At 39.8% G+C, this 10,372-nt stretch overlaps 1 protein-coding gene across 2 annotated transcripts; it reads left to right on the forward strand.

The window, feature by feature from the left end:
- Positions 1–1,542: 1,542 nt before the first annotated feature.
- On the forward strand, positions 1,543–9,379 carry usp46 (ubiquitin specific peptidase 46). Of its 2 annotated transcripts, none has more exons than XM_077534525.1 (9): positions 1,543–3,070; positions 4,802–4,882; positions 6,352–6,565; positions 6,648–6,913; positions 8,316–8,392; positions 8,474–8,557; positions 8,630–8,791; positions 8,924–9,002; positions 9,081–9,379. In XM_077534525.1, the coding sequence occupies exons 1-9, from the start codon at positions 3,035–3,037 to the stop codon at positions 9,180–9,182; spliced, it is 1,101 nt and encodes a 366-aa protein (XP_077390651.1). In that variant the 5' UTR covers positions 1,543–3,034; the 3' UTR covers positions 9,183–9,379. The 2 variants fall into 2 exon arrangements, with proteins under 2 accessions (XP_077390651.1, XP_077390650.1); XM_077534524.1 differs by having other exon boundaries at positions 1,550–3,070; positions 8,630–8,827.
- Positions 9,380–10,372: the final 993 nt, after the last annotated feature.

Below are 10,372 nucleotides of genomic sequence, written 5' to 3' on the forward strand. Positions count from 1 at the left end.
CTGTCTGTCTGTCTGTCTGTCTGTCCCTCCATCTATCTATCGCTAGCTACCTACTAGCTAGCAGGGGCCTGATTGTTTTGTGCGAACGTTAGCTTAGAAATGTAGCATTTTTATTTTTTTTTAGCATGCTAACTGCTAGTCTAAAAGAATGTTATAATTGTTACATCAAGTGGCCCAAGCAGAATGGGAAATGGTGCTTTTATTGACATTATTTGTGTGTAAAACTAACGTCATGGCTTTGGTACATCCGCCTACAGTTTCCACACATCACTTAGTGGCGATAAGCTCTGAATGACTCAAGTCGAAGCGATTGAATTTGTGAGCCAGCCACCGACTGCATCTGAACCACGTCAGCCTTCGTGTTCCCGGCTTTGCACGGCAACGACGTGACAACGCTGATGTGCTTGCCATTATGTGTCGGCCGGGCCGAGTCGGTGTGTCACGTGCCGTTATGCAGGACAACCTTGTTACTGGAACCTTAATGTCCTGCGCGTAAAAATGTTTGATTTTTTTGCCCAAATTAAACGAAGTCACTTAAATAGTGAAAATAGTAACAATTAGAGCATGAAGTGGCTACACTGTAAACCAACTCATTAAATCTTTAAAACTTTAGCTATATTGAAAATTTTCAATATAATATAATTTAACGTTGAATTATTCAATATTTTTTTTATTTATTTAGTGGAATTATTGATTTAATTGTTGTTGAATTTTGTTATTTAATGGAATCTTTATTTTGTCACTTTTATTTAATAACCTTCCTGACTTCGCCCTTCCCCTCTTTTTTAAAAAAAAATGGAATTCAGACATTGATGTTTTGTTTTTTGTTTTTTAAATATGCAATTTGGATGTATTTGATGCAGTCAAAAGTCTCACGTGCTGCTAAATGTTTGCCCTGCTTGAACTGAGTGTTTTTGTGATGATGATAATGATCCGTGCGTGTCCATCTGCTGTGTTCGCATCGTGCCCTGCTGATCTGTTTAATGAAGCCTCCTGCATCAGACATGTCCACTTCAGGCCCATGACACTGTTGGGAACACCGCGTACCACAGCCAAGAGGCATGCCAGGCCTTGAGTGTGCGTGCCCCTAATGGCCGTGCGTCTGTGTGTGTGTGCGTGAAAGATAATGACTAACTATCTATCCTCTGTTGCTTTGTGCAACTGAGAAATGACTGTACCGTCCATGTGTTGGATATGTGCCTTTAGGGGGCGTGGCCTAGTGAGTATCTGGGTATGAGTGCTGGCCTTTTTTTTAACTTCTCTCAAACTGCCAAATGTGAAGCTTTCTTATGATACAAATTTTGCATATCACGGTTTGCTTTTGCCTTTACCGAAAACACGCTCATGTCTATCAAATCACAACGCATGAAATTCTCGCATGTGTAGTGAAAGTGCAAACATCCTGTCTTGGACACCGCGCTTCACCTACCTGGCGCGAACGTTGTTGTGGAAACAAAATTCCGAGGTGCCCGCAGCAGAACATGAGCTGCACAGCCCGAAAAAGGAAGATAACTCAGATTTGATCTCCATCAATGGAGAGCTTTCCGGGGCCTGTTTTGGTTTCTGTGTCACCTCCAAACAGCCTCATGTAAGCACACAAATTCAGTAAAAAGCAATGTGACTCAGACAAATGAATACAGTACATCCACACGGGGACAGAAATATCAAAGCAAATGTGTGGTTTTGTAGGGTTTTGTATTGAAAGCCCCCACCAGCTGCAATTGTTTCCTCGTCAATTATAGGCTGACATCATGTAAGCAAACCGAGCTGCATACCAAACATGACACTCTCCCCATCCTCCGCTCCCCTTTCCCTTTTGAAGTGCCTTTCATCCCAATTATTTGTTGTTTTCCTTTCTTTTTTTGGGCTCCACATTTAAATGCTAAGGAGATAATTGCAGAGGGGTTGTTGTGAAAGCATAAACAAGTGGGATGGTGCAGCCTGAGGGTGGGAGAACCCCTACAGAGAGAATTCTGTACCGTTTTTAAAGCTGCCCCAAGGCTACATCAATGCTTTCAGGCATACTACATAATGGAGTGTGCCTCGGACATGGTTTCGGTTGATAGAAAATTAAACAATTACGAACAATTTAAGAGTTCAAAGGGACACATTTTTATTTTTTATTTTGTCAAATAAGATAAAAATCTTTACTATTATTATTACCATTATTAATACTAGGAGCAACTCTTTGCACTAATCTTTACATGGCCCCTGAACACTAACATCAATTTCACTGATGAGTTTCATGGCATCATCTCTCCTGGACTGATTTACACAATTCGCATATTTTATGTTCACTTTCAAGCTCAAAATTGAAGCTATATTAGAAGCAAGCTTAGATAAATAACAAGAGCAGTCATGTCAAGCGACAAGTCTGTAAATATCACAGGCTTATGAGTGGCTTCAATTAAGTAAATGCAGTAAAATGCACGTGGCACTATATATTTTGGAAATAAAACCTTTATTTTAAAAATAAAACAAAATAAAATGTAATAGATTTAATTTCCCCCTAATGTGTTTAAAATATACGATTAGTGTCAACATGTACACCTTCTGACCGAACCAAATCATTCAGTTCGGCGCCTAGCTCAATTAATTATAGACGCCAGTGATTGGTTGCAATGCAGCCAAGTTTCACTATTCTACTCCCTGATTGGCTATACGTTTCTGTCAATCAAATACTTCCCCCCTGAACCAATCATTTATGTTGGCGGCAGGTGGGCGGGGCTAAGTGACGTCGCCGCGGATGCTTTTCCCTGTTTGTTTGCTAACAAACCTGCCTCTCGTAACTTGGCTCAGTTCTTCCTCCATGATGTTGTATTTTCATTTCTTTTGGAGATGAAGCCGCGTCGTCTGTGAATTCTTCTCCAGCCGCCCTCGGAGGTCCTCCACTGCCCGTATGGTGCCGCGGGTCTGCGTTGCGACGCCGCCCCGGGGCTTCTCGCTGTGCGTGTGGCCTTCCGATTCAACTTGTTTGCTCCGTCAGTCATGTTTATTTCCTGAAGATGGCGGCCAGGGGAACACTGTGAACTAAATGACTGTCAGAAACATCGCCTCCATTTGTAATATGGTGAGTACTAAATGCTCGTTTGTCCGGAATAACCTCCGCGTGAACCCGACCGATGGCTTTGGCCGAAAGCAAACACTAGGAGCCGGATACGAGGCTGGCTGGGCGCCATTAAATATGTCTAGTAGTTGTTTCCGTGTGTGTGTTCACAAGCGTTATGTTTACACCGTAGAGCGAGAGAAAGGCAGTGTACAGTCATCCGTGCTTATGTCGCGTTCAGGGACTCATGCTGCCTGCGGAATGCGGATGTATGGTAAACCCACCATGCTGTCACTTTTGGTGTCATGACGTAAGGTGACTGGACCGTACCATTTTTTTTTTCTTAGGGTGGAGGAAAAGCGCAGTGCTGAATAAAATCAAATTGTTTAATGTGAAGAAAATCGTGAAAGTGTATGAGTTTAATCTTTTTTTTTTTTTTTTGCTGTATTATTATTTTTTTTTATATTTTTTAAGCAGGCTACTTCCAGGTTCACCTAGGTTGTATGAAGACCACTGTATTATACCGTTTTTTTTGTATGTATGTATGTATGTATTTATTTATTTATTTATTTATTTATTTATTTTTGCTTTGGGAGGAAACGGTTTTGTGAAACGTTAAATCCCAAATTTATTAGGTTATTTCCTACTTCCTGTTTCACTAGTGTTGATGGCGTACGACAATGGACTATACCATTTTTGTGGGAGGGTAATTACTAATATCCCATTGTCACCCAAAAGATAAAAAAAAAAGTACTCAATTGAAGTGAAGAAAAAAAGTGGAAAACTGTAATTTTCCAGTTTGCATGCAAGCAGGCTACTTCCTGGTTCGCCTTAATTATCATAATTGGACTATATGTTTTTTTCATTGTACTTAAGAAGAGAACAATTGTATTGTGGCTAAAGTTGTAGTCAAAAAAGCACCAATTAGTAGAGGTTGGGTCCAGTTCACCCAGGTTGATTGGAACTAATTGGATTGTACCATTTGTATTCATTGTTTTTCTTTTGGGAAGCATTTTTTATCATGACTAGAATTGTGAAAATAATTGACAAAAGGTGAAATGCTGATTTTATTTGACCATTTGTGTCACAAAAACAGTGAAACACTGTTTGTTTGTTTGTTTGTTTTCTTGACTAAAGAAAATTGGACTTTACCATTCATTATGCTTTTTGGGGAACAGTTTAATTCTGACTTAAATTGACAAAAATAGTGAAACTCTCAATTTGGTTTGACCATGTGTCACTGAGCAGGCTACTTCTTGCTTGGACTCAAACTATTTTATTTATTTATTTTGCCTGAATAGTATTGTCTGTTCATTGGTTGTCCATCTGGCTCCTTCCTGACTGATTGTTCAAAGTGCTTTGTTGCTGATAGAAACAAAAACAATGACTCCCGAGACAGTGATTGATGTCACTAATGCCGCTACTTTTCCTGGCTCGCTCGCACAAAGCGCCATTCAGCATCTTTGCTTTGACGCTCGGAACCGGCCGCCACGGGCCGTCAAAGGCGCCCGCCGGCTAAATTGTTGCCTGTGTCGTCCCAACAAAGCTTCACTTTGAGCTCACGGAGGGGAAAAAGCCGACTGGGCGCAGAGATAAGTGATCGGGTCGGCAATCATGTGTAAAACACACCTGGGCGATTTAGAGCGGATCTGCTTTCGTCTGTCCAATGAGCGAGCGGCACGCTGTGGGAAAAACTTTCCGTGGAGACCTCTGCCAAGGCCAGACTTTGCTGATTTTGTCTCTCTCTGCTTGCAGGGCACCAATGCCTCCGCTCTGGAGAAAGACATCGGCCCCGAGCAGTTCCCCATCAATGAACACTACTTTGGTCTGGTCAATGTAAGCAGCGACACAAATGCACTGGTGCCTAAAGATTAATTTGTTATGTGATGCAAAACAATCAAATCATCTTTCCCCATTGACATGAATGGAAATGCCATTAATTCGTTCCAGCCCACCCAAAACCGTAAACAAAAAAAAAATAATAATTGTTTAAAGAGATACTTGACTCGTTGAACAATTTTCAGCAGTGAAAAGTTAATATTTTGTCCAGAATTAATTTGATAATGTCATTATTTTTCACGTACAATTAATACCTCGAAAAACGTATTTTTTCGTCTTGGTGTCGACTGATGATGACATCACCGGTGATGACGATGTAGGTAACGACCAATCATGGCTCACCTGTTTTCTGGGTTTGGTCAGCAAACTGAGCCATGATTGGCCGTTACCTACTTCCTCAGCACAGGTGATATCATCTTCAGTCGGCAGCGAGTAGAAAAATTACTTTTTGAAGGTATTAATTGTACGTGAAAAATAATTCAGTTATTACATTAATTATAGACAAAATATGAACTTTTGACTGCTGAAAATGGCTCAATGAGTCAAGTATGTATCCCTTTAAGCACTCTTCAGTGTTGTAATTCATAAAAACATACAGTAAATACATAATGAAGTATATTGTAAGAATTAAAAATTTTCTATTGAGCTGCTGCTGTTTGTGTGTCGGCCACCAGGGGGCAGCGTAATTCAAACGTGAATATAGTACTGTGTTTTTCTGACTTTGGCGATAGCTGGAGCTGTTTCTTCTTCGGTTGTTGCTTCGGGTCTTTCCGATGCACTACTGTTGATATGGCGCCTCCATAATGGCACAACACTGCAACTGCAGTTAAAATGCATTCCTGCAGAGCTCAATCGACACAGCTGGAGCGCTGTGTTGAGCGATATCAGTGGCTTAGGCTGGAGGTGGCCGCCTCTGAATTTTGTACACAGGAAAAACTGATGAGAAGTGAGAGATAGTGCCCTAAATTATTAATCAAATCTTTGAGTTATAAACAATTTGGATCAATTAAACATGCCCGGGTCAATTTGATATTAATTCTGCCCATGAATGGAATTGGAGAGTTAAACATCTTCTGTTTTACTTCCTCAAACCATTCAAGTATGATATGTGAGATGTAAAGCACTAAATATGGATTGAAATGCTTACAATGAGATTGAGATGTGGTTAATTAAACGTGTCCCGGGTTAAATTGACCCAGGTGCATAAACAAAAATAACAGAATGACTTAAATTTGATCTTGTAAAACTACTGGAGCATGATGTGTAGGCAGTAATACGCTAAATATGCTTTGAAATGGTTGGTAATGGAGTTATAAACAATTTGGATGAATAAACATGCCCTGGGTCAAATTGACCCGGGAGCCATTATTTCTGTTCCTGAACATAACGAGCGTAAGAGGAGGGTTAAGCGCCGCTTACGTGTCCCCGTTGTTCTTTTTTTTTTTTTTCCCATCCTTCGCCGGCAGTTTGGCAACACGTGCTACTGCAACTCGGTGCTGCAGGCGCTCTACTTCTGCCGGCCGTTCCGCGAGAACGTGCTGGCCTACAAGGCCCAGCAGAAGAAGAAGGAGAACCTGCTCACCTGCCTGGCCGACCTCTTCCACTCCATCGCCACGCAAAAGAAGAAAGTGGGCGTCATCCCGCCCAAGAAGTTCATCTCCCGTCTGCGCAAGGAGAACGGTGAGGAGACGGCGACAGGAAAAAATAACGTATGAAAAAAAAAAAAAGTTTGAAGTAATATTATACGCCGACTTTTCTGCAGACCTGTTTGACAACTACATGCAGCAGGACGCCCACGAGTTCCTCAACTACCTGCTGAACACGGTGGCCGACATCCTGCAGGAGGAGAAGAAGCAGGAGAAGCAGAACGGTCGCCTGAAGAACAACGGGCCCCCCGCCCAGGCAGAGACGACGACGACGACGACGACGACGGCGGCGGCGGGCGGCAACAAGACGGAGCCCACCTGGGTGCACGACATCTTCCAAGGCACGCTCACCAACGAGACGCGCTGCCTCAACTGCGAGACGGTAGGCGGCCGACACGCATGATTGCTTCATTCGGGTGTGGGAATTTGTTGTTAGACGAGGAAATGAAAAAAAAATATTGGTAGAATAAGAATACACTGCGATTGGCTGGCAACCAGTCCAGTGTGTGGCCTGCCTGCTGCCCAAAGCCAACTGAGATAGGCTCCAGCACCCCCCGCAACCCTTGTGAGGAATAAGCGGTCAAGAAAAAGGATGGATGGATGGATAATATATAGAATATAACTTTATTTTCTAAATGAACAGTTAAACCCTGGGTGGGACAAGCTAATTGTGGCAATAACTTTATTTACATGTATTGATCATTTTTTTAAAATGTATTTTGGATTAATGTGTCTCATTATTTATCTGAATTGATTTATTGGAACTTATAAAATAAAAAAGTATTAAAATTAACAATTTTACTAAAATATTTGACTTTTTTTGCTTTAAAAATCTAAATATACATGTTATTTTATATACTATTTTAATATTTTTCTTTTTATTGCTGGAAAAAAATGTGAAAAATTAATAATGTTACTCAAACAGTTTATTTTTTGTTTTATTAAATATTGAGTGAATATAATTAGGATTGCAATTTAAAAATGAGAATATTTTTGTCACTGAAAATAAATATTTTTAATTTTTTACGTTTTTTTTTTTTTTTTTTTCTATTTTTGTATTCCCTTAATGTGAATTGATTTATTTGGAAATTTAACAAATGAAAAATACTACTAAAATGTACAATTTCATATACAGGACTCTCTCGGGAAATTTGAATATTGTGATAAAGTCCATTATTTTCTGTAATGAAATTAAATAAGCAAAAATGTCATAATTCTGGATTCATTACAAATTAACTGAAATGTTGCAAACCTTTTATTGTTTTAATATTGCTGATTATGGCTTCTTTTTTTTTTACTTTGTCTGAGGAAATATTCTAATATTTTGAAATAAGATATTTGGTTGAAAATGCCATAATCAGCAATATTAAAACAATAAAAGGCTTGCAATATTTGGCATTTTTGCTTATTTAATTGCATTACAGAAAATAATGGACTTTATCACAATATTCAAATTTTCTGAGACAGTCCTGTGTATTTAGCTTTTTTTTTTTTTTTTTTTTTTCAATGTTTGGTTGAACCAACTATAATACAATTATTTGAAAATAAATTTAAAAATGAAAGAATTATTTTATTATCAAATGAAACAATGTTTATTTTTGACAATTTTGGATTCCATTAAATAATTGGTTAATTATATTTTTTACATTATTAAACTATTTTACATATATATATTTTTTTTTAAACCTGACCTGTCCTGTCTGTCCATTTCAAAACTGGAATTTATCATCCCTTGAATACAAACAATTTTCCCGCCTCCGTCTTCCCGAAACGTCTTTTGACAGGTGAGCAGCAAAGATGAAGACTTCCTCGACCTTTCCGTGGACGTGGAGCAGAACACGTCGATAACGCACTGTCTCAGGTGGGTTGGATCCTGAGATGGCACCAAATGGGGGGGGGGGGTAGTAGGTCAGCTTGAGTAACGCCTGTATGCTCTCCACAGGGACTTCAGCAACACGGAGACGCTGTGCAGCGAGTACAAGTACTACTGCGAAATGTGCTGCAGCAAGCAGGAGGCGCAGAAGAGGTCGGTTGAACGCACCTGCAGGATCCCCGAAAGCGGAATGCATCTGACCCGTGTGCGTCTCCTTCGCGGCAGGATGTGCGTGAAGAAGCTGCCCATGATCCTGGCGCTGCACCTGAAGCGCTTCAAGTACATGGAGCAGCTGCATCGCTACACCAAGCTGTCGTACCGCGTGGTCTTCCCTCTGGAGCTCCGCCTCTTCAACACGTCGGGCGACGCCGTCAACCTGGATCGCATGTACGACCTGGCGGCCGTGGTGGTCCACTGCGGCAGGTGACGCACACGTGGGCGACGAGTTCGACCGCTAACCTTTACATTGCGTGTTTAACGGAGCGCTTGTTGTGTTGTTGTTTTTTTGTGCGCGTTCAGCGGTCCAAACCGAGGACATTACATCACCATCGTCAAGAGTCACGGTTTCTGGCTGCTGTTTGACGATGACATCGTGGAGGTACGTCACCGTCTTCATGTTGTCCTTTTTGTACGCTTCGCCGTGTTTCTCATTAAAAAAAAAAACATCCCCCCGCAGAAAATTGACGCCCACGCCATCGAAGAGTTTTACGGACTTACCTCAGACATCTCCAAGAACTCCGAATCGGGATACATCCTCTTCTACCAGTCAAGGGAGTGAACTCCTCGTCTTCCTGTGACAAACCCCGCCCACTCCACCTTACCGTTTTAACTGACTTCACCTGCATCTGACTGCACTTTATGCAACACAAAATATTCTCCGTTTAGCCCTGGTCTTTGACTGGGAGGATGGCGTATAAAATGGACTCTTTGTCATTCCTCTCAAATTCCTATGCATTTTTTTTTTTTTTTTTTTTTTTTTTTTTTTTTTTTGAAGGTTTGAAAGTGATATTTTAATTTTGCAAACTACCTAACAGACCAGACCAGATCAGATCAGATCAGATAGCACATTTACAACATATTCTGTAGATGTTTTTTCTTATTTATTGAACATATTTATTTCTGTAAGTCGTAGCACAGGACGCACTATATTTTTATTTTATTTTTTTAGAGCGTTTAGAGGTGGTTATTGCAGTTTGAGGAGTCTATCAAATATACTCTTACTTTATTTTTATTTTTTTTCACTTTTATTTATTTCATTTTTTTATTTTTTTTTGCTCATTTGAACACTATTTTTTGCTGATCAATATTCATAAAGTATCTAATATGGGACCTCAAGACTTTATAACAAGTAAAAACAAGCAGTGAGGAAGTTGCGTAACATTTTTATTTGTCACTTTTGCTGTTTTGTTTAGTTTTTACATTAAGTCATACTTCTCTGTTTCTGCTTTATTAAAGGGATACTTCATGTATTTCGCCCATTATAGCAATAAAAAGTTCATATTTTGTCTATAATTAATTTGATACTTTCATTATTTTTCACAAACAATTAGGACCTTTAAAAACACATTTTGCAACTTACTTTCGACTGAAAATGACGTCACAGGGGCTCAGGCAACCAATCACAGCTGTTTGGTCATGTGACATTCACAAGCCGAATTGTGATTGGTTACCTGAGCCCTTGTGATGTCATTTTCAGTTGACAGCAAGCTGCTCAATGTGTTTTTAAAGGTACTAATTGTTCGTGAAAAATAATGAAAGTATCAAATTTATTACAGGCAAAATATTAATGTTTGACTGCCAAAAATGACTAAATAAGTAAAGTATCCCTTTAATGTCAAATGTGTTTGTGGTAAATATTCATGTTTTGTTAATTCAATATTATTCCCTGGATCTTATCTTCAGCGTCAAACGGGAAAATTAGCATTCCATAGCACAGCTCTTGTGTTTTTCCACTCTGTGCCAAATTGA

Source organism: Festucalex cinctus, chromosome 10 (genome assembly GCF_051991245.1).
Source record: "Festucalex cinctus isolate MCC-2025b chromosome 10, RoL_Fcin_1.0, whole genome shotgun sequence".
NCBI lineage: Eukaryota > Metazoa > Chordata > Actinopteri > Syngnathiformes > Syngnathidae > Festucalex > Festucalex cinctus.

What these genes read in the sequence shown, in the direction of transcription:
- usp46 (XM_077534524.1), top strand. Translation starts at nt 3,035, where the DNA reads ATGACTGTCAGAAACATCGCCTCCATTTGTAATATG. An exon ending in CCGTCTGCGCAAGGAGAACG is followed by an intron (nt 6,566 to 6,647) that starts GTGAGGAGACGG and finishes ACTTTTCTGCAG; the next exon opens with ACCTGTTTGACAACTACATG. An exon ending in TCGATAACGCACTGTCTCAG is followed by an intron (nt 8,393 to 8,473) that starts GTGGGTTGGATC and finishes TGCTCTCCACAG; the next exon opens with GGACTTCAGCAACACGGAGA.